This window comes from Oncorhynchus tshawytscha, unplaced genomic scaffold (assembly GCF_018296145.1).
Source record: "Oncorhynchus tshawytscha isolate Ot180627B unplaced genomic scaffold, Otsh_v2.0 Un_contig_2357_pilon_pilon, whole genome shotgun sequence".
NCBI lineage: Eukaryota > Metazoa > Chordata > Actinopteri > Salmoniformes > Salmonidae > Oncorhynchus > Oncorhynchus tshawytscha.
This window is the reverse complement of record NW_024609757.1, coordinates 259,206-286,919: the sequence shown is the minus strand read 5'-3', so window position 1 is coordinate 286,919 and position 27,714 is coordinate 259,206. Positions and strand designations below refer to the sequence as shown.

The window sequence follows — 27,714 nt, the reverse complement described above, 5'->3', positions numbered from 1 at the left end:
ACTTTACATGCTTGTATACAGGCTTTATAACTTTTATGTGGCTCTTATGAAGCCTCAAAAAGGCCCGACTCACCAGCAGGCCCCTGAGCCTGAAGCGTCCCTCCTCGTCAGTGACTGTGTCCTCGCTGTAGATACTACACTCTGCCTGTCCCACTGCCTCCACTGACACATCCCTCTCAGCATCTCCACTCAGGGACTGAACTGCCCCGTAGCAGCTAGAAAGGAGGCAGTAAACCAGGAAACTGGTCAGACAGGCAGCCATTTTGGGGATCGATAGGACACAGACAAATAATTACACACACACTGACATTTTGGGGATGGGACTGTTACGCTCCTTGTCAAGTAAGTCAGCAAGAACATGCCTGAATAAGATTTGTTACAATAAAAATAAGTGGCTAACGATGGTTTGGAGGAGGGGGGGGGGGATTGAACATCATTCTGCCTTGTTTAGTACATTTTTGCACTTAGTTTAAAGCTCATTGGGTTTCACTCACTTTCTATGAAAAGTGCTACATAGATAAAGATTGATCTGATTGGCCCGTTTCTAGTACCTGTATGCGGTTTTGAATCCGGTGATGTCGATGCTGAGGTTCTGTCCCTCCTCTACAGTGATCATCTGAGAGGCTGGCTCAAACCTGAACTCCTTCATCATGGGCTTGAAGTAGTACTGGCCTGGGCTCTGAGGGGAGGGTTGGAGGGATAGAAAAGGAAGAACAGAAGAGATGCAATCAATAAATGCCCCCTGCAGTGTTGCTGCACCAATCCAATCAGCACCAGTTCACATCACACAGAATATAGACTTCCACCTAGTAGCCCGGTGTGTTTAATAGTCAATCATTCAGGAGGAGGATAATACAGGGATGAAGTAGGTGTTGAGTTCAGTCAACATCAAGGTCCTTACCAAGTTGTTGAAGGTGAGGACACCAGTGTCCTGGGTGAGCAGGTTGGATCTGAACGATCCTCCACTGAGAGACAGCAGGACTCCAGACAGAGAGTGACCATCCTCTGACTTGATCTAGGACACACAGAGAAAGATAGGAGATGTCAATGAACAAACTGCGTAAGACTACACAAACCCTGCCGCAGCCAAAACTATATTTAAGTTGCAGTTCGACACCAAGGCAAAATTCCAAAAGAACAATGTTGAATGGCAATACATTCGCAGAACAGACTCATCAACTATTTATTAAACAACCCTCACCCTACCGAAGGAGGGATAATGTTACTAATTAAACAAAAAAACTGTGTTTTGCCAACAAGACAAAAGCTAATAAATGGCCTGTTCTTTCCACTGAGCTAGCTAGTAGTATGTGTTCTGTACCTTGAAGGTGACTCCAGCCAGGGCGAAGGCCTTGAAGTCTCCCTGGGTTCCCTCTACAGTGCTGAGGATGAAGCCCTCCTTACTGGCACTGACGTCATAGTGACGGTCACTGTGCAGGGGACCAACACTGGGGAGGGAGAAACAACCATTAGAGAGTCATTTAGATTGATTTGTGTTACTGTACGTTTCCGACAAATGTCACAATCAAGGAGCATTTATCAAACACCATGAGAAAACCTGCCTAAAGCTAATCTAAAGCAACAACAGCAGTAACATGGTGGACATTTCAAGTGGCTAGATTAAGACGGAAAGTGGTCAAATGTATTGTTAAAAAAACAACAAGAGCATGATTTGAACAAGCAACCCCAGCCTTACGGCTAACTCAGCAGTGACTGAGGTTATGGTTAGGGGATAGTCATGTATACCTGTAAGCCCCGTTCTCGTTGGTGGCGACGGTGACGAGGGGGGCCTTGGCTCCTCTCTCGGTGATGGAGATCTCCACCCCCTGCAGCTCTGGCGTCACTTGGCCCTCCAGGAACAGACCAGCGCGCCCTGCGATGTCCACCACACGCCCTGGACAAGACTCTGTGAGAAAGGGACAGAATAAGAGAAGGTATATAGATTACCGCTGGACACAGACAGAGCTTCATGGCCGGTGATGTCCACCATACGCCCTGGTCAGATCTCTGTGGATGGGTTCTGGTAGGGGCAGAGAATAGGGAGTTACCATATATAAATATAGAGACAGACAAAAACAGGGTATACACCTGTGGTGGAAAATGACTAAGTGAGTTATGCTATCCCGTGTGATACAACTTAAGAGAATTGTCTCCTGCTATAAGTGTTTTTTCTCTCTTTCTAACCTGATACAAATGTGTCTTCATGTGACTTAGTCACAAGACTGGGCGTATAGATAAGATCCATTTGGGTGCGACCCCAGCATGTGAGACATCCCGTGTTTTTACTATCTGTGAGCTGTGATAAATGCAGTTAGATGGTTGAGCCCTCGAGCTATCAACCTCGAGCCATCTTAAAATCTGCATAGACAAACCAATCGCCTTGTACACACTATGTTCTGCCACTGTTTACACACATCTGCTAAACTGCCATGTAGACAAGAGGTTGTACTTTCTATAACAGCAGAGAGCCAACTCTGTTCGTTGGGCTTTTAACTCTGCACTGTTGTGTGGATTGTTGACTGATCCATTTTTTTGCAAATCTTATTAAATATAATTGTTGTTTGAAGAATCTACAGTCTCTCTTCCCTTTTGGTTAGAATTTCCACTACATAATCACACAGAGAGATATGCAGACAGACACCACAGACCAAACACACACACACAAAGACAATAACATAACACAAAAGAAGAGGAAAACAAGGAAGTGAACTCTGACCTCCAGTGATAGTAGCCTCAATCTCCGGCGGATAGAAGAGAAGCTCCTTGGAGGAGGGAGTCACAGTGATCCTCTCCCCAGCCCTGGCCCAGTAAGAAAATTCGTAGTGAAAGGGGCTGGTGAGCTCATCAGCTCTCTCTTGGATGGGGGGCTGGCTGTCACTGCCATCCTCAGCCTCTTGGGCGCGTCTCTCCCTCTCCTGGCGCCGCAGCTCGATCTCCTGCAGCTGCTGCTCCTGTCTCTGCTCCTCCAGGCTTCTCAGAGGGCCTAGGACCAGAGCTGGCTCAGACTCTATGGAGGATCTGATGGAGGACACAAACAGTGTTTAGGTTAATACAGCAGGACCAGACTATGGACGACCTACAGGAGGAACACAATGATAATCATTTTTGTTGTTGTTGTCGTCATATTTAGAAAAACAATCAAGTAATTAATGTTTAAACCCTAATTCTGGAAATGCATGTAAATCTCCAACCTTTTTATGAATCATGTACACTGTACTGTTCTATGTAAATAGGTGGTTGAATCAAATTATGCACACAGATTCACCCCTTTGAGTTAAATGTATATTCTGTATACAGTACTGCTCAGCAAATCTTACACACAATCTCAGATATTCATCTTACAAACAAGAACAATGCCATCAGTCCACATTTTGCCTGGTTGTTTGGACATGGTAGAGTGAAGGTAGAGTGATAGCAGGCCTATAGAAGTGACGGGCACTAACTTGATGGTGACCGTGACATCTAGGATCTTATCAGTGGTGATTAGGCCAGTCATGTGATGTCTCACTGCAGTCAGGGTCAGGATAGTGGGGGCAGACCTGAAGGAGACATTTAGACAAGTAGAGTCATTCACTTTGGTGGGGCTATGTAAAAGGAAAACATAGAAATGGATCCAATAGAACACCCTTACGTGTCGTAGGTATAATAGTCCTGTTCGAATTGGTGGCAAGATCGAGGAGTCACTTTGTACACCCCTGGCAAAAGCAAGATTAGATGATTAATAAGCATAAATATTTGACTCATGTATCTACCGGTAACCTACATTAACCTAGGTTAGTCTCATAAAGACACATTTTATTTTCCAAAGAGAGGTCTTTCAGTAAGGATATTGAAGGATATTGAAGAGAATCGAAGACAAGTGAAAAGAAGAGGAGTTTCTCCCACCAGGCTTGGAGAGACAGAAGCGGTTGACCCCCTTGGAGAGGTTATAGACGCCAACGTTCTCAGGCTTGCTGCCGTCCTGAAAGAACTCCTGCCAGGATACACAGACACTCATTTAGACTTTCACCACAGCAACCACGATTATGTAATATGAGCTATTTAAGGATCCTTATGCTCAGCAATTCACTCATACTCTTCTTATCAGAGCAGCTGTCCAACAGTATGTGGACAGCTGCTCGTCGAACATCTCCTTCCAAAATCATGGGCATTAATATGGAGTTGGTCCACCAATTGCTACTACAAAAAGCCTTCCAACTCTTCAGGGAATGCTTTCCACTAGATGTTGGAACGTTGCTGCTGGACTTGCTTCCATTCTGCCACAAGAGCATTAGTGAGGTCGTCAGGCACTGATGTTGAAGCGTGATTCATCGCTCCAGAGAACGCGTTTCCACTGCTCCAAAAGGCCAATTGTGGCGAGCTTTACACCACTCCAGCCGACTCTCGTCATTGCACATGGAGATCTTAGGCTTGTGTGTGGCTGCTCGGCCATGGAAACCCAATTCATGAAGCTCCCGACGAAGAGTTTATTGTGCTGACGTTGCTTCCAGAGGCAGTTTGGAACTCGGTAGTGAGTGCTTAAACCGAGGACAGATTTAAAGGGCTACATGCATCAGGACTCTGCGGTCTTGTTCTGTGAGCTTGTGTGGCCTACCACTTCGTGTCAGAGCCGTTGTTGCTCCTAGACCTTTCCACTTCACAGTAACAGGACTTACATGCGGACTAGACCGCGTGCACACATGTTGATTTTGTCCATCCACACCAGACACGATAAGGATATGCAGGTTGAAATATCAAAACAATCTCTGAACCAACTAGATTAATTTGGGGACAGGTTGAAACACGAAACATTCATGGCAATTTAGCTAGCTAGCTTGCTGTTGCTAGCTAATTTCTCCTGGGATATAAACATTGGGTTGTAATTTTACTTAAAACACACAAGGTCCTCTACTCCGACAATTAATCCACAGATAAAAGGGTAAACCGATCTTCTCAGGCTTCTTCTTCGGACTTTATATGGCAGCTGGCAACCAACTTTAAGGTGCATTACCACCACAAACTGGACTGGAGTGTGGACCTCAGTTAAACTTTCAATCACCCATGTGGGTATATGCTCCTAAAAACCAATGAGATGGGAGAGGCGGGACTTGCAGCACGTCAAGCTTCACAAAAAAAAACAAGTTCTATTTTAGCACCTGGCTACGCAGACGCTCGTTGATGCTCGCAAGCATCATAGGTGCAATGATTGAATAACGTGTAATATATATATATATATTTTGCAACGCACACGACGTGGGCGGTGTGGTCAGCATGTTACAGTTGACCGGGGCAGCTCTAGCAGGACAGATTTGGACAAACTGACTTGTTGGAAAGGTGGCATCGTATGACAGTGCCACGTTGAAAGTCACTGAGCTCTTCAATAAGGCCAAAGTTTGTCTATGGAGACTGCATGGCTGTGTGCTCGATTTTATACACCGGTCAGCAACGGGTATGGCTGAAATAGCCAAATCCACTGATTTACAGAGGTATCCACATATACATACTTTCGGCCGTGTAGTGTAACAAGCACAAACAGAAATACACACAACTACACATATGAACAAACCTAAAGACACAGTCTCTCTGTCCCCTACACACAGCCCTCCCCTGTGTTACTACTGACCAGGGTGATGGCGTGGGACAGGGAGCAGCGGAGGATGTAGCCTATCTGTCTGAGCTCTACTCCCAGCACGTCAGAGTCCAGCACCTCCACCTCCACTGACTTGAGCTTCCAGCACCACTCCTCATGGGAGATACTCACTGGGAGGGAGGAGAGCAGAGTGTCAGAAAGTGAGACATTGCTACAATATTGACATAAGGACAAGACATACATAACCTAGCCTGAGAGACTGGAGTACAGCCTGGCTTTAGTGTATGGATTTATTCTTTTACAACATTGACCATCCTATAACATACTTGTTCAGTAGACACTTAAGGGAAGAAAACTGAACGAAACGAGGAGCTACTAAAAAGATCTTGTCCAAAAATACATTTTTGTTTTCCATAGCAAATTTTTTATTTAAAAAAAAAAAACCTTTTGCCCCAATGAACATGACCCAGGAGGTCCGTACCTTTGTATTTGCCAGGCAGAACGTTGTCGAAGGAGATTTCCAAGGTGTCACCGCTCCCTGAGAGGAGCACGCTCCTCCTCTCCCCCTGACGACTCACCGGCTGCAGGGTCACCGACAGGTCATCACAGTTCGCTGGGGGTCAAGAGGTCAAAGGTTATTCAAAGTGGTAAAGCCGTGAAAATGAGACCGTCGCTGATTGGCTGTCTAACGAGGATGCTAGGACTAATAGAGTATTCAGATTGACTGTTTTCAGCGTTTGTCCTGACAATGACCCAGTTAGGCATCAAAACACACTCAGACTGTCTAATAGAAAAGCACTTTTAACCATGACTGTTTTCATTCAACAGAAAATGCGCCCTACTGTTCCCTGTTGAATAAGAGATACTTCTCCCTAAGGGGTTATTGTTAACCTTGAATTATTCCTACTTGACATCTAAACAGGAAATGTTCAGAGTGAGTCATAGACTAATGGGAGAGAGCTCCAGGGCAGGCTTACCCAGACAGTAGACCCTGCCCGAGACGGAGGCCATGAACTGGGTGAAGAGGAGGTCGGAGAGGGGCCTGTCCACCAGGGAGACCTCCAGAGCAGCAGGCTGCAGGGCCAGGCCAGCCTTTACCTCCCCCTCAGGAAGAGACACCTGCAGGGAAGGATGGAAGACAGGATGAAACGTTAGCCTAAGTACAGCCAAGGTAAATGGAAAAATCCCGTTTGGTCGTATTTTGAGGGTAACATCCCTAAGAGCTGATCTCACGTAAATAGGACTGGAAGAAGGATGAAGTTGCCCATAGACACTGATCATAGATCACTTTAGTATGCTTTCTTCACCCTTATAGGGATTCAGAGCAGCTACGCTAATCCTAGATAAGGGCATAAGGGCAACTTCGCTCAATACAACCAAACCCACCAAAATTCAAAAGCCACCAATTCATCTCATAGTCAGAACAAGCTGTATTTCTGTAACGTACAGTAACACTGTAGTCTCCAGGTTTGGCATGGAAGCAGAAGGCCCCCTGCTGGTCTGAGTCGGTGGTGCGGGTGGCGGTGTTGTCCTGTCCCCGGGGAGTGAGGGTCACCTTGTAACGCCCCTGCTGCTTCAGGCCCTCTGGCAGACGGGTGATAGCGATCTGACCACACACGCTGAACCTGGAGAGAGGGATGAGAATGACATTTATAATTTATAATGCTTCAACAGAACAACTACGTAGCTGTTATGTCAGATGTTATGATTATAGATGGAGGCATCAATAGGACACATTGAAAGTCAAAACTCACCCAGCAGTGATGATGTCAGGGAGTTGAGGCGTGTTGGGAGCTATCTTCACCGTGATTGGCTCAAAAAACATGAGGTCCTTGTGTGTGCGGAGGGTGTAGGTACCGGTGGTCATATTCTCCAGGCGGTAGGAGCCGTCCTCTTTGGTCAGAACTGTTAGAGGGGAAGAAAGAGAGAGGGAGGAAAAGGGAGAGAGAAAGAAAGGGTTCGGCAGAAGGACGATCCCAACGCAAATGGACATAGCATGTCTCCACGTTAATCAAACAATGTCATCTCTGATATTTCTCCTCCGAATTTGAACACAGATAATAGAAGAGCAATGGGGTGGTGGATGTCACTATGGTTACCTTTGATCTGGTTGTTGAGGGTTACCGTGGCATCAGGTACCCCATCCCCCTCCAGGCTGTTGAGAACCCTGCCAGTCACAGAGAAACCCATGACACGGAAGATGGGCTACAGAGAGAGAGAAACACAAAACACGACACCTCCAGGGTCAGGTACAGTATTATAACCACTGTTAATCACATGACACAAAGGCCAATGCTGTATGATTTTAACCCATAAGTAGCAGCCAAGCAGGAAGCTGGAGCACTGTAAACTTACCTCCACTTTCAAGCTGTTGTGCTCCACCCTGAAGTCCATTCTGGAAGGCGCCACGTCAAATGTGATCCTCTCTCCCCTGTAGAAGGGAATCTGAAACACAGACAAATTAGTCCAACATAGTCAAAGTGAAGGACAAGAAACCAGACAAAGTATATAATTTTTATACAGAGCCCTCCAGATTTTTGTACAGAGCCCTCCAGATTTTTGTACAGAGCCCTCCAGATTTTTGTACAGAGCCCTCCAGATTTTTGTACAGAGCCCTCCAGATTTTTGTACAGAGCCCTCCAGATTTTTTGTACAGAGCCCTCCAGATTTTTGTACAGAGCCCTCCAGATTTTTGTACAGAGCCCTCCAGATTTTTGTACAGAGCCCTCCAGATTTTTGTACAGAGCCCTCCAGATTTTTTGAGCCCTCCAGAGCCCTCCAGATTTTTGTACAGAGCCCTCCAGATTTTTTCTACAGAGCCCTCCAGATTTTTGTACAGAGCCCTCCAGATTTTTGTACAGAGCCCTCCAGATTTTTTGTACAGAGCCCTCCAGATTTTTGTACAGATTTTTTTGTACAGAGCCCTCCAGATTTTTGTACAGAGCCCTCCAGATTTTTGTACAGAGCCCTCCAGATTTTTGTACAGAGCCCTCCAGATTTTTTGTACAGAGCCCTCCAGATTTTTCTACAGAGCCCTCCAGATTTTTCTACAGAGCCCTCCAGATTTTTTGTACAGAGCCGTCCAGATTTTTTGTACAGAGCCGTCCAGATTTTTTGTACAGAGCCTTCCAGATTTTTTGTACAGAGCCTTCCAGATCCCAAGTATATTTTACACATGAATGACAACATAAGAACACCAACTGTGCCATTTCAGCAACACACATTAACTGGGAGGGATATGTGCTGAATACGTCGTTTTCAAAAGGCATTCTCTTAGCCCAGGGCTAATTTGCCATGGGATAAGTGCAGTGTGAACCACACGAGTGTGTTGTGGCGGCCATCTTACCACAGTGTAATCTCCGCTGGCCAGTGAGGGGAAGGAGAAGATGCCGTCCTCTCGGGACAGGGCGCTACACAGGTAGACCAGGGAGTCATCTCCAGACTCGGCTCCATCCACTGGGGCTGTGTCACAGCCACTGATGTCCTGGGAAACACAAGAAATACACATATTAGAGGGAATTGTATTTATTTTGATTTAACTAGGCAAGTCAGCTAAGACCAAATTCTTATTTACAATGACGGCCTACACCGGCCAAAACCGGACGACGCTGGGCCAATTGTGCGCCGCCCTATGGGACTCCCATTCACGGCTGGTTGTGATACAGCCTGGATGTAAGATAAGCATTACATATATCTGAAACTTGAAATTCACGTTTTGGGTAAAAACTGTATGTAACCGTCTGGGTTACAATATCATAATTGAAATATTCATGTATAAAATGTCCAGCTTCATAGACAGCCAACATTAAGGATAAAATATCACTGTAGTGCTTCACAATATGTAATAGAAACACAGCGGACTGGACACCACCGCTCTTTCAATTTGCCATTCAATTCAATACAAATATATTTGACCTCCTTCACTGTGGCAGAGTAGAGGAGGAAGGTGACTTTTTTCATGGGCTCCCCATCACTCCGGACCTCCCCAGAGACATCGTACCCTCCCACTACCAGATGTTCTGCAGCCGCTGCATTGGCACTGGACACACGCACTGACGTAGCGCTCTGTGGAAAGACAACGCAAAATGATTGTGAATCATTTGGACGTTTTTGCTCTAATTATTTTTGCATAGTTCACACTACCTGTGTAGAACCTATGTTCTTACTCTGCTTGCTTATATTACTTGTGCAATAGGATTGTTGAGTTCCAATTGCATCCACCTAAAACTGTGCCAATAACACCTACAGCTGCACTTTGAAATGGCTTGAGATCATGAGCCCTGCAGAAAGATACTCACCTGCTCCAAGGTCCAGGACGGATGAGAAGCAATGATGTCATAATTTCCAGGAAGTACTTTGGAGAAGGTGTACCTGTGAAATGACCCAAAACATTCTGTTAGAAGCCTAGTGCTTGTACCACCCCCCCCCCCTCGCATATTGTCCTGATACAAAACAATAGCGGATGTGTACAAAAGCATTAGCATTGATATGAATGGCTTGAGTTGCCACTACTGAAAGAAAAGCCAGTGTGTTTGTTTGTGTTGTAAGGGGTAGTTATATTGCCTTGTAGTTTAAAGCAGCGCTGTTAAGAGTTTGAGGAGCGGTCCCTTACTTTCCTCCAGGCTGAGTGAGCACAGTCTGCAGCTTTTCTCCTGTTCCCTCCCTGGTCAGGCTGATCTCCACCCCAGCTGGGCCCAGGAGTTGGCCTTTACTTAGCACCTGGGACATACACAACACATAAACATCACAACAAAGTAAAACATTATTTCAGAAATGCACATACTGCATATCCGGTAAGTAGTAACACTAAACAACCATTTTAAAAAGAGGCAGATATCTGTGCCATTCTGTTTAGTCAGTAAATAGTGATGTATTGAGTCTTTGGGGGGGGAACATAGTCTAGCGCGTTGGGCCAGTAACAGAAAGGTTGCTGGTTCGAATCCCCGGGCTGACTTGGTAAAAAAAAAAAAAACATGTTGATGTGCTCTTGAGCAAGACACTTCACTAATTGCTCCAGTAAGTTGCTCTGGATAAGAGCATCTGCTAAATGACTAACTATTCCAGAGAGCACCATCCCCACAAGGGTTAGGCCAAGGCTTATTGAAGAAGAGTTCCTCTCACCGTTCCAGAGACAGAGAAGCCAGTGAAGACAAAGTTGATGTCCTGCTCCTTGGTGCAGATATCATTGACCCCGTCCACATAGAGGTCCACACTGGTGGGCTCTGCAAAAACACAGACAGAGTGTTATGTTACAGCACTGCTGGCAATACACAAGAGCTACAAATACACATGAAATTCTCCTTACCAAAGCTCCACCCAAGAGGAGGCTCAATCTTCAACACAAAGTCTCCCTGTGAATAACAGAGTCAAATATTAGCAGAACTGCCACTATGAACCCGAGAGTGGACGACTCCTCTCTCGTCTCTAAAATGTAGGCTCTAACAGTCCCATCACAAGTCAAACTGTTGAATAAACTTAATTTGAACGTACTTTGCCTGTTGTCCACTGATTTTGTCCCTATAAAAGTAGGTAATCTGAGACAAAATATCCACAGAGTAGTGTTATCAACCTGACTTTCAGTACGCTGGGCTGTATGTCGGTTTGTATTTTCAATGCTGACTCAATTCACATGCGACGCTGCACAATATGTCAACAATGCCGAGTTTAACCGAAGCAGACTGAACTGTGTCCCACGCAATCAACTGGTAAATTTCACAAGCACTTTCAGCTGATTGCGAGGTAACTGTGCTTTGGTCGACAACATTAAGCTACATTCAGCTATTGTTTGATATTGTGCATCACGTGAAATGCGCCAGGAGGTGGGAAATATAAGCAACAGAACCGCTGCCGCAAAAAGTGGGGTAAACAGTCCTTTCCTGTGGCTACCCCATCTCCACCTGATACCGCCAAAAGGACCAATAGCACGGACAACTGGTAAAGTACGATTAAATAGAATTGTATTCAACATTCTGTCTTGTAGAGACTACTGCGTCTTTTTTTACAGCGACTTCTTTCAGATTGATATCCATGAAGTAACCAGGGAACCAGTCTGAGGTTTAGACAAACCAATGCCATACTACTACTACTACTACTATTGCATTTTCATATGTATCAATACCACAGGAGGCTGGTGGGAGAAGCTATAGGACGGGCCCATTGTAATGTCTCGAATGGAATCAATGAAACGGTATCAAACGTATGGATACCACGTTTGTTTCATGTATTATGACATTACAATGAGGCCGCCTGCCTACTCGGATCAATACATTCATTACCTTGTCATAGAGGGGAATCATAAAGTATCCATTGATGGGAGCACAGTCCGTCTGATATTTCAAAGACCCTTGTTTGGTGTACACTTTAATCTGTGAGAGACAAGACAGACGATGTGTATTTAGCAATGCACAAACACAACCAAATAGGATTTTGCAATCAAGTAGCTTGTTTGCAAGTCATTCACGTTAGCTCCGGCAGTCATTAGGGTGAGGGTGGTCCGGTCTGAGATTATTTGACTAAATAGTAATCCTATTATTGTAAATGGTGTGTATGGTGCAATACCTCGTCAGTACAGTGGGGTTTAGGTGGACTGGCAACTAGCTAGGTCAACTTTAGCATGCTAGCTAACGTTAGCTAGCTAGTGCGTAAACTACCATTCGCTCAGAGATTTAAAATGTAGAAAGGGCTTAAAATCAGTTAAACACATTTAGATACTTTTAAATAGATTCAAGTTATTGAGTTTCTGATGTGTTTTGTAAGGATAGCTAGTTAGTATTGTACTATGTTAACTAGTTAGCTAGCAAGTTCTGAATTTCGACATGGTTGTGCACGAGAAACCAGCAACATAGATCAGAGATGGCTCGTGAGATTAGTGTGGCTACTCAGAGAGTTAGCTAGATCATCTTACTAGCCACCTTGGGGGTAATGTTATTTCATTCAAACTCAACTGTCTTTTCACCACTCAAGACCCCCAGCAATAGTGTCTCCGCCTACTAAGATAGTAGGCCGTCTCTGCACTCACCTCGATCAGCGAGTAGTTGATTTCAACGTCGGATTTCACGAACCCTCCACAGGCCACCACAATGTCATCAGCTGACACTGTAATAAACTGGCAGCAGATGATTCCAAATAATATCCAGAACACTGCCATGTCTGCCGGTTCCGTTATTCCGAGTTTTCGCCAGAAGATTTTTCTGGACAACCGAATTGACAGTGCACGCTGCCTCCGGTTCCGTACGCTGCGCTGTTGAAGGAGCAGCAGCTACCTATTCTGGAGGCGTCGACACCTGCTGGTGCGGAGGTGACATAGATTAAGTATCTACTTTTGAAAAGGTGTCTATTCAAATATGAACAGAATCTTGTCTTTTGGGTTTCCCTACTGAACAAATTAAACAAGTTATATTCACACAAAGTATGACAAGAAATAACATACGTTTTAAATACTTGCATTATTTATTTTCCTTTTCCAGCCACAAATCAATACGCAATAAGGCCCGAGGGGCTGTGGTATATGGCCAATATACCACGGCTAAGGGCTGTTCTTAAGCACGACGCAAAGCGGAGTTGGCCATGTACCACAAACCCCTGAGGTGCCGTATTGCTATTATAAACTGTTTACCAAAGTAATTAGAGCAGTAAAAACACATGGTTTGTCAAACCCGTGGTATACAATCTGATATACCACGGCTGTCAGCCAATCAGCATTCAGGGCTTGAACCACCCAGTTTATAACAATGAATAACACACAGATTTTGGAATTATAAAACTTTAGCCAAAATGACATCTTACTAGTTGATTCAAATGTAACAGTTGACTCATAAACAATGTTTTGCAATGGACAAAACAACACTTCCCCTTTATGGAACACAGGCAGTGGAGACAGAGTACAGTAAAAAAGTATTAGTTCAGTTTGGTATGTAACGGAAGTTGGGACAGTAGATCTCAAATACATTTTGAAATATTAAATCACATGTAGCTTGTCATGGTTATTAAAAGTTAATACTTAGAGGGAGTTACTGGAAATAGTAAACAAGAGATTAAAGAATATAAGTTTACACAAATCAATACAGTATACCTTTAAAAGATAAACAAGAAAGGCCACATTTAAAGTGCAAGAAGAATGTTTAGTCTTTATAGGCGTTCAAGTGGAACAATATGGGATCAGCTTTGATTTTTTTTTTTAAATTACTTTAATCAGAAGGGCAATTCAAAGTTTTATAGTGGTTCTTGTCATAAATAGAGTCCTTCTTGGAAGGAAAAAGGTAATAGTCAGCAGAATTATCATCATGACATCACATATAGTAATGTTTATGGTAGGCTACTTATAGTAAACAACAAACAGGACAATATATTCTCCACAAAAGGCAGTAAATAGCTATTTTGCCAGCCTTGAGTTCAAACTATTGGTCCAATATTGTAAAACTGTGCTTGTTAAACGTTCACAGATCTCAACATGCGTTGGATCAAAGCCAAAGATCCTTGATAGGCAAAGCTAATCCCCCAGTTGCATAGTGTTCCTCAAATCTAGTGTCTTCCAGTGGTAGGGCTGGTTTCCTGAACACAGATCGAGCCTGGTCCTGGACTAAAAAGCTATTTTAATGGAGATTCTCCATTGAGCATGCATTTTAGTCCAGGTCTAGACTTAATATATTTCTGGGAAGCCAGCCCCTATAGTGTCTGCCAGTAATAGTGTTTAGACAGCCAGTTACAAGTAATATCAAGAGCCCTGAGTTTTTTGGTCAGGTAAAACTCAAGGGCCTAATCCTAGCAACTCAGACATGAGTAGCAGAGTCCGGGGGTGGCTGGACCAGGAAGACCCCAGAGTTGGAGCGGTAGCTGGGACTGACTCTGTCTGAGGAGAGGGACTGGGAACCAGCACCTGTGGATATAATAGCACAGGTCCTCTGGGCCTGACACAGCTTCTGGATCAGGAAACGCTTGTCTCGCCCATCCTGGCCGAACAGGGAGGAGAGGAGGGTTAACCCTATAACTAATAATAACCTATAATTAACCCTATAACAATGTTATGTCAGATAACTAGGAGCTAGATTTTTTTCTGGTCAGGAAAATAATCCTGTCCCTACAGCTAAGTCCTATGAAGCTACTGTACAGTAGAGTTGTGCAGCCATGTAGACTGGTTACTGTAGCTACTCACCATGACTAGCTGTTCCCTCAGTTGGTTGATCACTCGCTTGTGTGCTCCAGCTAGAGCAATGACATAAAACATGGCCAGGCTGAGGGAGGAAAGAGACACAACAGTTATCAAAGCAGATTTTTGAAAGCCCTTTGTGACCTGTTGATGAAAAGAGGGTTTTATAAATATATTTTATTGATTGATTGGCTGAAACCACAGTCTATCGGCCTGGATATCAAATGATAATGAACCGTAGACAGGAGTGATATCATTGGCCGGAACCCGTACCATGTGATGACAAAGAGGGAGACGGCGAAGGCCTCAGAGGAGATGGCCAGGAGGAACGTGCGTGCACCTGCAGGCAGCTGGGACACCGTCCGGGGGAGCACCTCCCAGGATGTGGTGTAGTTAACGAAGGGACCACAGGCCTGGGAACAGCTGATCCTGATAAGGGAGAAACGGGAGGGTAAGTTTATGTCCCCAACAACTGATCTAGGAGCAGATTGATACTATTTTCACACTATGGTGCCAAGCCAAACTGTACTGTGCTGACTCAAATATTTCCTATCCAGCCCAGTTTCAGCAGTACAGCTAAGCTAGGCTCAGTTAGGCTCAGCAGTGTGAAAAGGGTATGAGATTGGTGCACGGTGAGTTTCAGTGCAACTAGCCATATTGATGGTTATCTATGGAAATTAAAACGCATGCATGGTATGCTAACTGCTGCCATGTACTCACTGTGCGATGCCAATGGTGACAGGTACACAAGCCAGTGCCAGGCCAATCAGCAGCACAGCCAGGAAGAAGAAGTTGGAGCTGGAGGCTCGGAACGGACGGGTGGCCGGGCGGCAGTTATTCACCAGGGTCACCTGCAGGGTAGACAATACATACATTCATCAACATATTTGTGGGTGAGAATTCCCTTTCAGTCATTTCAGTCAACATAATGCACACCGGTATGGGATATTCCTTTTCTCTATCAATTGGGTAAAGGAATTAGGATAAGGAAATATCCTGACCTACACTATTACCTATGAGGTACAGTATCGCTCAACTCAATCAGTTACCTAGAGTATGTAACCCGAGGTTTAGACCCAGCTAAAACCATATGCTACAACCAAAAACACAAACAGTCATTCATATCAAATCTAATTATATTTGTCACATACACATGGTTAGCAGATGTTAATGCGAGTGTAGCGAAATGCTTGTGCTTCTAGTTCCGACCATGCAGTAATACCTAACAAGTAATCTAACCTAACAAATTCACAACAACTACCTTATACACACAAGTGTAAAGGAATGAATAAGAAATGGTACATACAAATATATGAATGAGTGATGGCCGAACAGCATAGGCAAGATGCAGTAGATGGTATAGAGTACAGTATATACATATGAGATGAGTAATGTAGGGTATGTAAACATTATATAAAGTGGCATTGATTAAAGTGGCCAGTGATACATGTATTACATAAAGATGGCAAGATGCAGTAGATGGTATAGAGTACAGTATATACATATGAGATGAGTAATGTAGGGTATGTGAACATTATATTAAGTGGCATTGTTTAAAGTGGCCAGTGATACATGTATTACATAAAGATGGCAAGATGCAGTAGATGGTATAGAGTACAGTATATACATATGAGATGAGTAATGTAGGGTATGTGAACATTATATTAAGTGGCATTGTTTAAAGTGACTAGTGATACATTTATTACATACATTTTTCTATTATTAAAGTGGCTAGAGTTGAGTCAGTATGTTGGGAGCAGCCACTCAATGTTAGTGGTGGCTGTTTAACAGCCTGATGGCCTTGAGATAGAAGCTGTTTTTCAGTCTCTCGGTCCACCCTTTGATGCACCTGTACTGACCTCGCCTTCTGGATGATAGTGGGGTGAACAGGCAGTGGCTCGTGTGGTTGTTGTCCTTGATGATTTTTTTGGCCTTCCTGTGACATCGGGTGGTGTAGGTGTCCTGGAGGGCAGGTAGTTTGCCCCAGGTGATGCGTTGTGCAGACCTCACTACCCTCTGGAGAGCCTTAAGATTGTGGGCGGAGCAGTTGCCATACCAGGCGGTGATACAGCCCGACAGCATGCTCTCGATTGTGTATCTGTAAAAGTTTGAGAGGGTTTTTGGTGACCAGCCGAATTTCTTCAGCCTCCTGAGGTTGAAGAGGCGCTGCTGCACCTTCTTCACCACACTGTCTGTGTGGGTGGACCAATTCAGTTTGTCCGTGATGTGTACGCCGAGGAACTTAAAATTTTCCACCCTCTCCACTGTCCATCGATGTGGATAGGGGGCTGATCCCTCTGCTGTTTCCTGAAGTCCACAATCATCTCCTTTGTTTTGTTGACATTGAGTGTGAGGTTATTTTCCTGACACCACACTCCGAGGGCCCTCACCTCCTCCCTGTAGGCTGTCTTGTCGTTGTTGGTAATCAAGCCTACTACTGTTGTGTTGTCTGCAAACTTGATGATTGAGTTGGAGGTGTGCATGGCCACGCAGTCATGGGTGAACAGTGATTACAGGAGAGGGCTGAGAACTCACCCTTGTGGGGCCCCAGTGTTGAGGGGTGGATCTCTTGTTACCTACCCTCACCACCTGGGTGCGGCCCGTCAGGAAGTCCAGGACCCAGTTGCACAGGGCGGGGTCGAGACCCAGGGTCTCGAGCTTGATGACGAGTTTGGAGGGTACTATTGTGTTAAATGCTGAGCTGTAGTCGATGAACAGCATTCTCACATAGGTATTCCTCTTGTCCAGATGGGTTAGGGCAGTGTGCAGTGTGATTGCGATTGCGTCGTCTGTGGACCTATTGGGGCGGTAAGCAAATTGGAGTGGGTCTAGGGTGTCAGGTAGGGTGGAGGTGATATGGTCCTTGACTAGTCTCTCAAAGCACTTCATGATGACGGAAGTGAGTGCTACGGGGCGGTAGTCATTTAGCTCAGTTACCTTAGCTTTCTTGGGAACAGGAACAATGGTGGCACTCTTGAAGCATGTGGGAACAGCAGACTGGGATAAGGATTGATTGAATATGTCTGTATACACACCAGCCAGCTGGTCTGCGCATGCTCTGAGGACGCGGCTGGGGATGCCGTCTGGGCCTGCAGCCTTGCGAGGGTTAACCTGTTTAAATGTATTACTCACATTGGCTGCAGTGAAGGAGAGCCCGCAGGTTTTGGTAGCGGGCCGTGTCAGTGGCACTGTATTGTCCTCAAAGCGAGCAAAGAAGTTGTTTAGTTTGTCTGGGAGCAAGACATCGTGGTCAGCGACGGGGCTGGTTTTTGTTTGTAGTCCGTGATTGACTGTAGACCCTGCCACATACCTCTCGTGTCTGAGCCGTTGAATTGCGACTCTACTTTGTCTCTATACTGACGCTTAGCTTGTTTGATTGCCTTGTGGAGGGAATAGCTACACTGTATTCGGTCATGTTTACGGTCACCTTGCCCTGATTAAAAGCAGTGGTTCGCACTTTCAGTTTTGCAGGAATGCTGCCATCAATACACGGTTTCTGGTTGGGGAATGTTTCAATAGACGCTGTGGGTACAACATCACCGATGCACTTGCTAATAAATTCGCTCACTGAATCAGCGTATTCATCAATGTTGTTGTTTGACGCTATGCGGAACATATCCCAGTCCACGTGATCGAAGCAATCTTGAAGCGTGGAATCCGATTGGTAGGATCAGGGTTGTACAGACATGAGCACGGCTGCTTCCCGTTTTAGTTTCTGTACCTTCCTGATGCTTTTACTGTACTGTATTACATAGAACTACAATTATGGCCACTGGCCCACCTATCACAGTACATTGATACGGTCTAATATTTCTATGGTATGTTACCTTTTTGATGTAGAAGATGATGAAGTACTTGATGGTGCAGATGGCGGGCAGCAGGGGGCAGTAGAACGTCCCGATCCAGCAGATGGTCTGGCCATACACAATCTCCAGGACGTTCTGGGGGATGGCAAACTCCTGCTGGCCCCACCACTTGGCCAGGCCGCAGTCACAGTAGTCCACTATGAGTCTAGGGGGAGGGGGGAGAGGGAGAGAACCGTCAGAAGAGGAGAGGAGAGGAGAGAAGAGGAGAGAAGAGAAAAGATGACTTACTTCCTAGGGAACTCCACAAAGACAGTGACGGCACCAATGATAATGAAATCAAAGATCATGAGTTTGTACATCTCCTGGCCCACGCGAGACTCCCAACACTATAGGCAGAGGTAGAATTATATGAGATCATAGTAACGTCCAATATAAATATGTACAGTACCAGTCAAAAGTTTGGACACACCTACTCATTCCAGGGATGTTCTTTATTTTTACTAAATTGTAGAATAATAGTGAAGACTTCAAAACTATGAAATAACACATGGAATCATGTAGTAACCAAAAAAGTGTTAAACAAGACAACATATATTTTAGATTTGAGTTTCTTCAAAGTAGCCACCCTTTGCCTCGATGACAGTTTTGCACACTCTTGGCATTCTCTCAACCAGCTGGATGAATAGATTTTTGCATTCCAGGTGACTACCTCCAGCTTCATGAGGTAGTCACCTGGAATGCATTTCAATTAACAGGTGTGCCTTCTTAAAAGTTCATTTGTGGAATTTCTTTCCTTCTTAAGGCGTTTAACCCAATCAGTTGTGTTGTGACAAGGTAGGGGTGGTATACAGAAGATAGCCCTATTTGATAAAAGACCAAGTCCATATTATGGCAAGAACAGCTCAAATAAGCAAAGAGATACGACAGTCCATCATTACTTTAAGACATGAAGGCCAGTCAATACAGAACATTTCAAGAACTTTGAGAGTTTCTTCAAGTGCAGTCGCAAAAATCATCAAGCGCTATGATGAAACTGACTCGCATGAGGACTGCCACAGGAAAAGAAGACTCAGAGTTAACTCTGCTGCAGAGGATAAGTTCATGTAGCCCAAATAAATGTTTCACAGAGTTCAAGTAACAGATACCTCCAGGCTGTGTAAGGGCTATTTGAAGGAGAGTGATGGAGTGCTGCATCAGATGACCTGGCCTCCACAATCACCCAATCTCAACCCAATTGAGATGATTTGGGATGAGTTGGACCGCAGAGTGAAGGAAAGCAGCCAACAAGTGCTCAGCATATGTGGGAACTCCTTCAAGACTGTTAGAAAATCATTCCAGGTGAAGCTGATAGAGATAATGCCAAGAGTGTGCAAAGCTGTCATCAAGGCAAAGGGTGGCTACTTTGAATAATCTAAAATCTAAAATGTATTTTGATTTGTTTAACACTTTTTTGGATACTACATAATTCCATGTGTTATTTCATAGTTTTGAGGTCTTCACTATTATTCTACAATGTAGAAAATAGTACAAATAAAGAAACCTGACTGGTATTGTATATCTACGGTAACCTTTGACCTCCACTCACCGGGTAGAGGATGTGGTTGTACCCGCAGACACAGTTGCCTTCCTGGCAAGAGGTGATCTGACCCCAGAGGGAGACGAGAAGCACACAGATACTGGTCAGGCGCATGAAAACACACCTGTGGAAAGATTATGACATTACAAAGAAATTACGTTGGTGTTAAAATGCAAAAATCTATTCATCAATACCAGGGTGCTATATCAGTATGCAAACTAGAATAGGTGTGAAACATCAAGAGCATCATTCATTGATTTTCACAGAAGAAAGTGCTTGGTTTCCAGGGTTGGGGTAAATTTCATATCAATTCAGGAAGTAAACTGAAAAATGTAATGACTGAATAGAAATAAAACAACCCCAGCCCTGTTGTTTACCTCATGAGAGTGAAGCGGATCTCAAAGGCGGGGGAGTAGTCTTCAAACTGGATGATGAGGGAGAAGATGAGGGGGGTGATGAAGTTGGCCAGGGTGATGACGATGGAAGGCAGATATTCATAGATCAGGTCCAGGATGAAGTTCACCTGTTATGACAACGCGTGTTTGAAGTAAAACAGAAAAGGCACATGCCATTAGGTATACAGTACTGAGGAAGAGAGCATTCATTTCAATAGAACAGCCATTGTGCTTATCCCTCAACCTCTGAAATTGTTGAATGTGTCAGTGTCGTTCTGTGTTGATGTTTGTGTTGTTTGTAAAATCGATAAACGTAAAAAAAAAAACACAACCATTGTGCTCCCGAGTGGCCAGTGGTCTAAGGCACTGCATCTCAGTGCTACAAGGCGTCACTACAGACCCTAGCTCGATCCAGGCTGTATCACAACCGGCCGTGATTGGGAGTCCCATAGGATGGCGCACAATTGGCCCAGCGTGGTCTGGGTTAGGCTGTCATTGTAAATAAGAATTTGCTCTTAACTGACTTACGCAGTCAATTTTTCCCCGTGGGCCGCATTCATTCTCGTCAATGCTCCCTGACTGTCTAGTTTTTCTTTTGATGACTTTTAGGATGCTGGAAAGAGTGAAGACACAATAAATGTAGGTCCATTATCAATTCTACAGTTTAGATTTGGTTTTAGTCATTTCAATGGCGATTAATATCATTTTTTTTTCCCCCGGGAGGAAAACTATTATAATCAAATTATATATTTCAGTTTTTACTCAGACCACCCGTGTGCCGTATGTTTGACACACCTGTGCTAAACTTAGACATATGTATCAGATCTAAAATAAGCATATGTCTATTGACCAGCTACCTACAGAGTCCATAAGGAGAGGCTGAGGACATCAGGGACAGCAGGGATGGCTGAGGAGACTCCAGACCCGTCTCTGACCAACTATCCTCCCTGGCTGTGACCAAGATGCTCCTCCTCCATTCACGCTTCAACTCCCTTCATGTTGATCATTGATTTACATTTGTTTTCTTGTATGTGCTGCTGCAATTCAGCTTTAATCTTCCATAGTACACATCAAATTAAACTGAACTAACGTGGCTGTTTAAAGGTTAATCACAATGTGATTTAAAAAGAATCCTCCACTAAATGGGGCTCCCGGGTGGTATAGCAGTCTTAAGGCACTGCATCTCAGTGCTAGAGGCGTCACGAGAGACCCTGGTTCGAATCCAGGCTGTATCACATCTGCCCGTGACTGGGAGTCCCATAGGGCGGCGCACAATTGGCCCAGCGTCGTCCAGGTTTGGCCGGGGTAGGCCGTCATTGTAAATAAGAATATGTTCTTAACTGACTTGCCTAGTTACCTTGGTCATCTGTGCTTTCTGGGAGAAGTTGGTGGCTATGTAGATGGAGTAGAAGCAGGCAGCCAGTACAGCGATCACAAACAGATTCAGGATCAGTCGGATCACGTAGATCCTACACTTCTCCTTCCGTGTCCTGTCTGCTATCTTTTGCTTGATGCGCTCCTCTTCCAAATCAGTCTGTTGACATAGAAAGGACAGAGGAATTAATATAGGATCTCCATGATATGCAGTTATAAGCACTTATACTGTATATATTAATAAACAAATAAACACCGCTCCTTCTGAAAGGAGTTGTTGAAAAGTGAGTGGTAAACAGAAGTGAACCAATACAGTTCTGTTACATTATATGGCTGTAACTGGAATGTGTGAACTGAGGACTTCAATTCACTTTGTCAATAGTGGTGAATCACATTTCTCCCTGTTATTTTGAGTCAACCAATACTATCGACTGACTAGTGACACCTCACCTTCAGTTCATAAAGAAGACTGCTCCTCTTGAGCCTGGCTGCGCTGTCGTTGACGATACAGAAGTCCCAGCCGGCAAAGATCTTGTTGCAGAAGCTCTGGAAGCGATCCTCGTCCTGCACCAGTTTACGCTTGAAGCCAGTCGCAGACCTTTGGGGAACGAAGACAAATGCAGATTTTGAAATTGCTAAAAAACTGAAGTATTTCTATAACAGTATATGACTTGCAGGACTATGAAAAACAATTGGACAGCATGTGCATGTTTGAGAAGATATGCCTTTTGAGGAGCGGTTTATCCAAAAGACTAGTATAATTGACAAGTCTGAATACAGTAAGATAGGGCACTTTTTACCTTTTGACTATCCATATGAGACTGAGGAAGAGGTAGGCTATGGTGACCAGCAGGTAGGCCAGAGGCAGGTTGTAGGTGAACTTAGGGAAGTGAATGGTCTCTACCTTGTAGTAACCATAGAAGAGGTAAGTCTGCTCCAGAAAGCCCTTTAAGATTTGAAACAAACAAGGGAGTCCTTCTCAGTCCCAAAACATAATCTACAGTGCTATGCAGGCATACAATGAGTGGCTGAATTAAATTAATAAGAGGGCGTGGTATATGAGGAGGGTAGTCCGTACCGCCCCTGAGAGGAGGTCTGTGATGTGCTGGTGGAAAACCACCAGGCCACGGCGAGAGGTGCTGGGGTAGTTACTGCACTCGAAGCCTGTGGTTCACAACAGAAGCAACAATATAATATTGGTAAGACATCTTTCTAGAAGTCCATTAACAATGAATAAAAAAATTTAAAAAATTATATATATATAATTATATATATATATATAATTATATATATATAGTGCAAGTTCTCCAACTTAAAAATATGAGAGACCTGTAATTTTCATCATAGGTACACTTCAACTATGCCAGACAAAATGAGAAAAAAAAAAATCCAGAAAATCACATTGTATGATTTTTAATGAATTTATTTGCAAATTATGGTGGAAAATAAGTATTTGGTCACCTACAAACAAGCAAGATTTCTGTCTCTCACAGAACTGTAACTTCTTCTTTAAGAGGCTCCTCTGTCCTCCACTCGTTACCTGTATTAATGGCACCTGTTTGAACTTGTTATCAGTATAAAAGACACCTGTCCACAACCTCACAGTCACACTCCAAACTCCACTATGGCCAAGACCAAAGAGCTGTCAAAGGACACCAGAAACAAAATTGTAGACCTGCACCAGGCTGGGAAGACTGAATCTGCAATAGGTAAGCAGCTTGGTTTGAAGAAATCAACTGTGGGAGCAATTATTAGGAAATGGAAGACATACAAGACCACTGATAATCTCCCTCGATCTGGGGCTCCACGCAAGATCTCACCCCGTGGGGTCAAAATGATCACAAGAACGGTGAGCAAAAATCCCAGAACCACACGGGGGACCTAGTGAATGACCTGCAGAGAGCTGGGACCAAAGTAACAAAGCCTACCATCAGTAACACACTACGCCGCCAGGGACTCAAATCCTGCAGTGCCAGACGTGTCCCCCTGCTTAAGCCAGTACATGTCCAGGCCCGTCTGAAGTTTGCTAGAGAGCATTTGGATGATCCAGAAGAAGATTGGGAGAATGTCATATGGTCAGATAAAACCAAAATAGAACTTTTTGGTAAAACCTCAACTCGTCGTGTTTGGAGGACAAAGAATGCTGAGTTGGATCCAAAGAACACCATACCTACTGTGAAGCATGGGGGTGGAAACATCATGCTTTGGGGCTGTTTTTCTGCAAAGGGACCAGGACGACTGATCCGTGTAAAGGAAAGAATGAATGGGGCCATGTATCGTGAGATTTTGAGTGAAAACCTCCTTCCATCAGCAAGGGCATTGAAGATGAAACGTGGCTGGGTCTTTCAGCATGACAATGATCCCAAACACACCGCCCACGCAATGAAGGAGTGGCTTCGTAAGAAGCATTTCAAGGTCCTGGAGTGGCCTAGCCAGTCTCCAGATCTCAACCCCATAGAAAATCTTTGGAGGGAGTTGAAAGTCCTTGTTGCCCAGCAACAGCCCCAAAACATCACTGCTCTAGAGGAGATCTGCATGGAGGAATGGGCCAAAATACCAGCAACAGTGTGTGAAAACCAAGACAGAAAACATTTGACCTCTGTCATTGCCAAAAAGGGTATATAACAAAGTATTGAGATAAACTTTTGTTATTGAAGATACTTATTTTCCACCATAATTTGAAATAAATTCATTTGTGATTTTCTGGATTTTTCCCCCTCATTTTGTCTGTCATAGTTGAAGTGTACCTATGATTAAAATTACAGGCCTCTCTCACCTTTTTAAGTGGGAGAACTTGCATACTAAAAAGTATTGAGAAATTAACAATACAACCTTTAATATAATGTAAAGATGACTGATGCTCTTGACCAAAGAACAGCTACATGCCCCATATTTTCCTGAACCATAATTTGCAAATAAATTCATTAAAAATCCTACAATGTGATTTTCTGGAAACCATGTGTTTGATGTATTTGATACCATTACACACATTCTGCTCAAGCCATTTCCACAAGCCCGTCCTCCCCAATTAAAGTGCCACCAACCTCCTGTGATGTACATGTAGCTGCCAAAATAAAGGAAACTTCAGCAAATGAGGGATGCAAAGTATATTGAAAGCAGGTGCTTCCACACAGGTGTGGTTCCTGAGTTAATTCAGTAATTAAGTCATTAACATCCCATCATGCTTAGTCTTGTATAAAAATGCTTATTATTTTTCGCTACTTTGAAAGACGGGTCTCAAAGGAGCATAGGCGGTTTAAAGGGTCTGTGTGTTTCCTTTATCTTGACAGTTACATGTATAATATGGTCTACTTTACTGTATAACACGTAAAGGACTGTGTTACCATCTACGTGGTTGAAGGTGGTGTTCCCTGAGGCATGGGGGGCGGTGATAATGGGCAGCATGACGAAGCCGAACATGAGCAGGAACATGATGAAGTTGAGCAGCACCAGGAAACGCAGGAAGGAGAAGTAGGACAGGATCCCCGTGCCAAACATCCCTGTGATGTGACACAGAGAAGGGAAAGGATGAGTGATTTAGATACCATCCCGGATCTTAAAGAGATCAACATCAACGCACTCATATCTTTCAATGCTTCCAACAGAAGACACACAAGTGAGCAAAAAACCTTTTAATTGCCCAATTTTCATCAGCGATATTACATCATCTCTGTGGACACTCTGCCTTTGTCCCTCACAATTCCAATTTTAAGCTTTGATCGTGTAACTAATCATGTATTGATGTCAATAGAAGTCAATTGGAGTAACAGGTCGTTTTGTCACTGGCAACCACTCTCTTACCCTCAATGACATGGATGTCTCCCCTCCAGAGCTCCAGGTTGCTGAGCATCTCAAACCCATCCTCCTTCAGCCTCCTCAGGGTCCGTCTGGTGCTCTGTCTCCACTGGCTCCAACTGCTCAGATCCTTGGCCTGCTCCAAACGCTGGTCCCTGTCAGATGATCAATCAGTCAATATATTAAGCAATCAATCAGTCAGTCAATGTTTACATACTAATCATTTTTCAAGAATACTAACATCACACCAGAATCCACCAAGAGAGCTTCAACAAAGAGACTCAATATAGTGTCCACCATGAACTTAACCATCTCTAGCCCCAATTGTTATGCTCATGAAATTGTAGCCTACTTGTAGTGAATGGTGTGCTCTGTTATTGGCCTAAGGCTTGAGAATTGCCATATATCTAGGAGAGATTCAGAGAGCATTCCTTCACTAATCCTGTAATGTCTCAAATTGATATGAGAAAATGAAACACTGCCTGCAGAGCAATAACTATGCACTGCTGACCCCTACAGTGAGTGAAGGCAATGAAGGCAGATAACCAATTACTTCCAACACAGTAAGACTCAGTGAAAAACATAAAAATCTCTGTTGTCCTGTAACTTATACAGTTACATAGTATAAAAATGTTATTACACAGTGCAGCCCTTTTCATATTATCATTACAATACAACATTTTACACCAGTATAACACTGCATGAAGACATATTAGCGATCTGACTTGTCTCTGCGTTTCTCCGCCATAGGTTTGGACAATTCCCTGACTGGTCTCTGTAGGGTCTGAGTCCTGTGTTTCTCCTCATGCTGTCTGGCCAATGTGGTCTGTCCCCATTTCCCACTGCTGGAGGAGCCCAGCCTGGTCCGTGAGCTGCCACGGCGCTTGTTACTGCCCGAGGCGGAGGGCTTTCTGCGGTACAGCAGAGACTGGTAGCTGGGGAGCTGGTCCAGTAGTGGGTTACGTGGTGCTCCCAGACGGTCATTGTGGAACACTGTCAGAGAGAAACAGTAAATAAATAAATAAAAATGTTTTGGGGAAGAGGCTGGGGGTTAAAGTTCATAAAGTGAGAGTAAAATGTGGGGTTTAAAGAGCAGTACTTGAATGCAATACACTGTATTGATATCATACTGTTGAACTCACTAAACTATTTGGCTGTGAATGCACAGGAAGTGGTGTAGACATACAGTCATTGCAACAGACAGGTACATTTGAAAAAACTACAACCACACCTCAATAATTACATCTATCAAAACATATATTCAGCAACCAAGTTACTGTTCCTATTTAATGTCATAAAACTCAAAGAGTAAGGGAAGTTTTCTTTCAATAACAACGACAATTGGCTCAGTTTCAGCTAAAAGTTAGATAGCTACCGTTAGCTAGCTAACGTTGGCTGGATAGCTTTTTAGCATTGGGAAAGTTTACCTGCCTTGTCTAGCTAGATAACTGGCTACATTTACTAACTTACTTGCTGAGAAGGTCTATATGAAATTGAGTTTGCTTAGTTACCTGAGTCTCTCTCCATTTCCAGTTGTCCTCGTGCACTTTTAATATCAACGAAAGTTTAATGAACAACTTTGTTAGCTAACTAGCGTAGCTAGCTGACGTTGGCTGTCAGTCAGCAGAAGGAAAACAAAGCCGCATTCCCTTTCCTGAATCCCAAAGCGACGCAACTCTGGAGCTAGATGTATAAATACTAGATTGGCATAGCATGCTTTCCCACAATAATACACAACAATCGTGCTTATTTGATTTAGGATATGACTGGAGTTTAATCTAAATTAAATACTGACAAACGACCCGACCAACAATTTGACGTTTATTTGTATAGCTAGTTAGCTAGCTTTTATATTTATATAACAACATTTGTCGCGCTCTACTGTCCTCAAATTCCACCACCATAAACCTTTTAAATGATGGAGCATCAATAATTATTTACGCTTAAAATGGGGTCATATTATTTGAATATGAAATAATAAAAATGTCCAACTAACAATTGAATTGTTTATTATGCTGTTATTCACAGAATTCAACATTGTGTTTTAAATAGAG

At 43.9% G+C, this 27,714-nt stretch overlaps 1 protein-coding gene across 1 annotated transcript in view; it reads right to left on the bottom strand.

The window, feature by feature from the left end:
* LOC112235234 (nodal modulator 1-like) overlaps window positions 1-27,327 on the bottom strand; it is a 36,880-nt gene extending 9,553 nt beyond the window's left edge. Inside the window, exons 1-40 of the mRNA XM_042317641.1 lie at window positions 27,172-27,327; window positions 26,386-26,653; window positions 25,667-25,815; window positions 25,210-25,365; window positions 22,944-23,029; window positions 22,666-22,811; window positions 22,316-22,463; window positions 21,849-22,025; window positions 20,474-20,619; window positions 20,106-20,220; window positions 18,809-18,906; window positions 18,542-18,725; window positions 15,435-15,565; window positions 14,988-15,143; window positions 14,721-14,799; window positions 14,344-14,517; window positions 12,588-12,827; window positions 11,845-11,934; window positions 10,875-10,920; window positions 10,691-10,791; window positions 10,182-10,288; window positions 9,868-9,940; window positions 9,485-9,634; window positions 8,916-9,053; window positions 7,925-8,014; window positions 7,669-7,774; window positions 7,324-7,474; window positions 7,017-7,194; window positions 6,547-6,688; window positions 6,051-6,182; window positions 5,603-5,739; window positions 3,886-3,973; window positions 3,632-3,695; window positions 3,444-3,539; window positions 2,717-3,018; window positions 1,747-1,906; window positions 1,322-1,448; window positions 902-1,015; window positions 552-679; window positions 74-215 (exon numbers count right to left, since the gene is read on the bottom strand). Of these exons, the coding sequence (XP_042173575.1) occupies window positions 74-215; window positions 552-679; window positions 902-1,015; window positions 1,322-1,448; window positions 1,747-1,906; window positions 2,717-3,018; window positions 3,444-3,539; window positions 3,632-3,695; window positions 3,886-3,973; window positions 5,603-5,739; window positions 6,051-6,182; window positions 6,547-6,688; window positions 7,017-7,194; window positions 7,324-7,474; window positions 7,669-7,774; window positions 7,925-8,014; window positions 8,916-9,053; window positions 9,485-9,634; window positions 9,868-9,940; window positions 10,182-10,288; window positions 10,691-10,791; window positions 10,875-10,920; window positions 11,845-11,934; window positions 12,588-12,827; window positions 14,344-14,517; window positions 14,721-14,799; window positions 14,988-15,143; window positions 15,435-15,565; window positions 18,542-18,725; window positions 18,809-18,906; window positions 20,106-20,220; window positions 20,474-20,619; window positions 21,849-22,025; window positions 22,316-22,463; window positions 22,666-22,811; window positions 22,944-23,029; window positions 25,210-25,365; window positions 25,667-25,815; window positions 26,386-26,653; window positions 27,172-27,187 (5,331 nt within the window). The 5' untranslated portion in view covers window positions 27,188-27,327. The remainder of the gene's footprint in view (window positions 1-73; window positions 216-551; window positions 680-901; window positions 1,016-1,321; window positions 1,449-1,746; window positions 1,907-2,716; window positions 3,019-3,443; window positions 3,540-3,631; window positions 3,696-3,885; window positions 3,974-5,602; window positions 5,740-6,050; window positions 6,183-6,546; window positions 6,689-7,016; window positions 7,195-7,323; window positions 7,475-7,668; window positions 7,775-7,924; window positions 8,015-8,915; window positions 9,054-9,484; window positions 9,635-9,867; window positions 9,941-10,181; window positions 10,289-10,690; window positions 10,792-10,874; window positions 10,921-11,844; window positions 11,935-12,587; window positions 12,828-14,343; window positions 14,518-14,720; window positions 14,800-14,987; window positions 15,144-15,434; window positions 15,566-18,541; window positions 18,726-18,808; window positions 18,907-20,105; window positions 20,221-20,473; window positions 20,620-21,848; window positions 22,026-22,315; window positions 22,464-22,665; window positions 22,812-22,943; window positions 23,030-25,209; window positions 25,366-25,666; window positions 25,816-26,385; window positions 26,654-27,171) is intronic.
* Window positions 27,328-27,714: the final 387 nt, after the last annotated feature.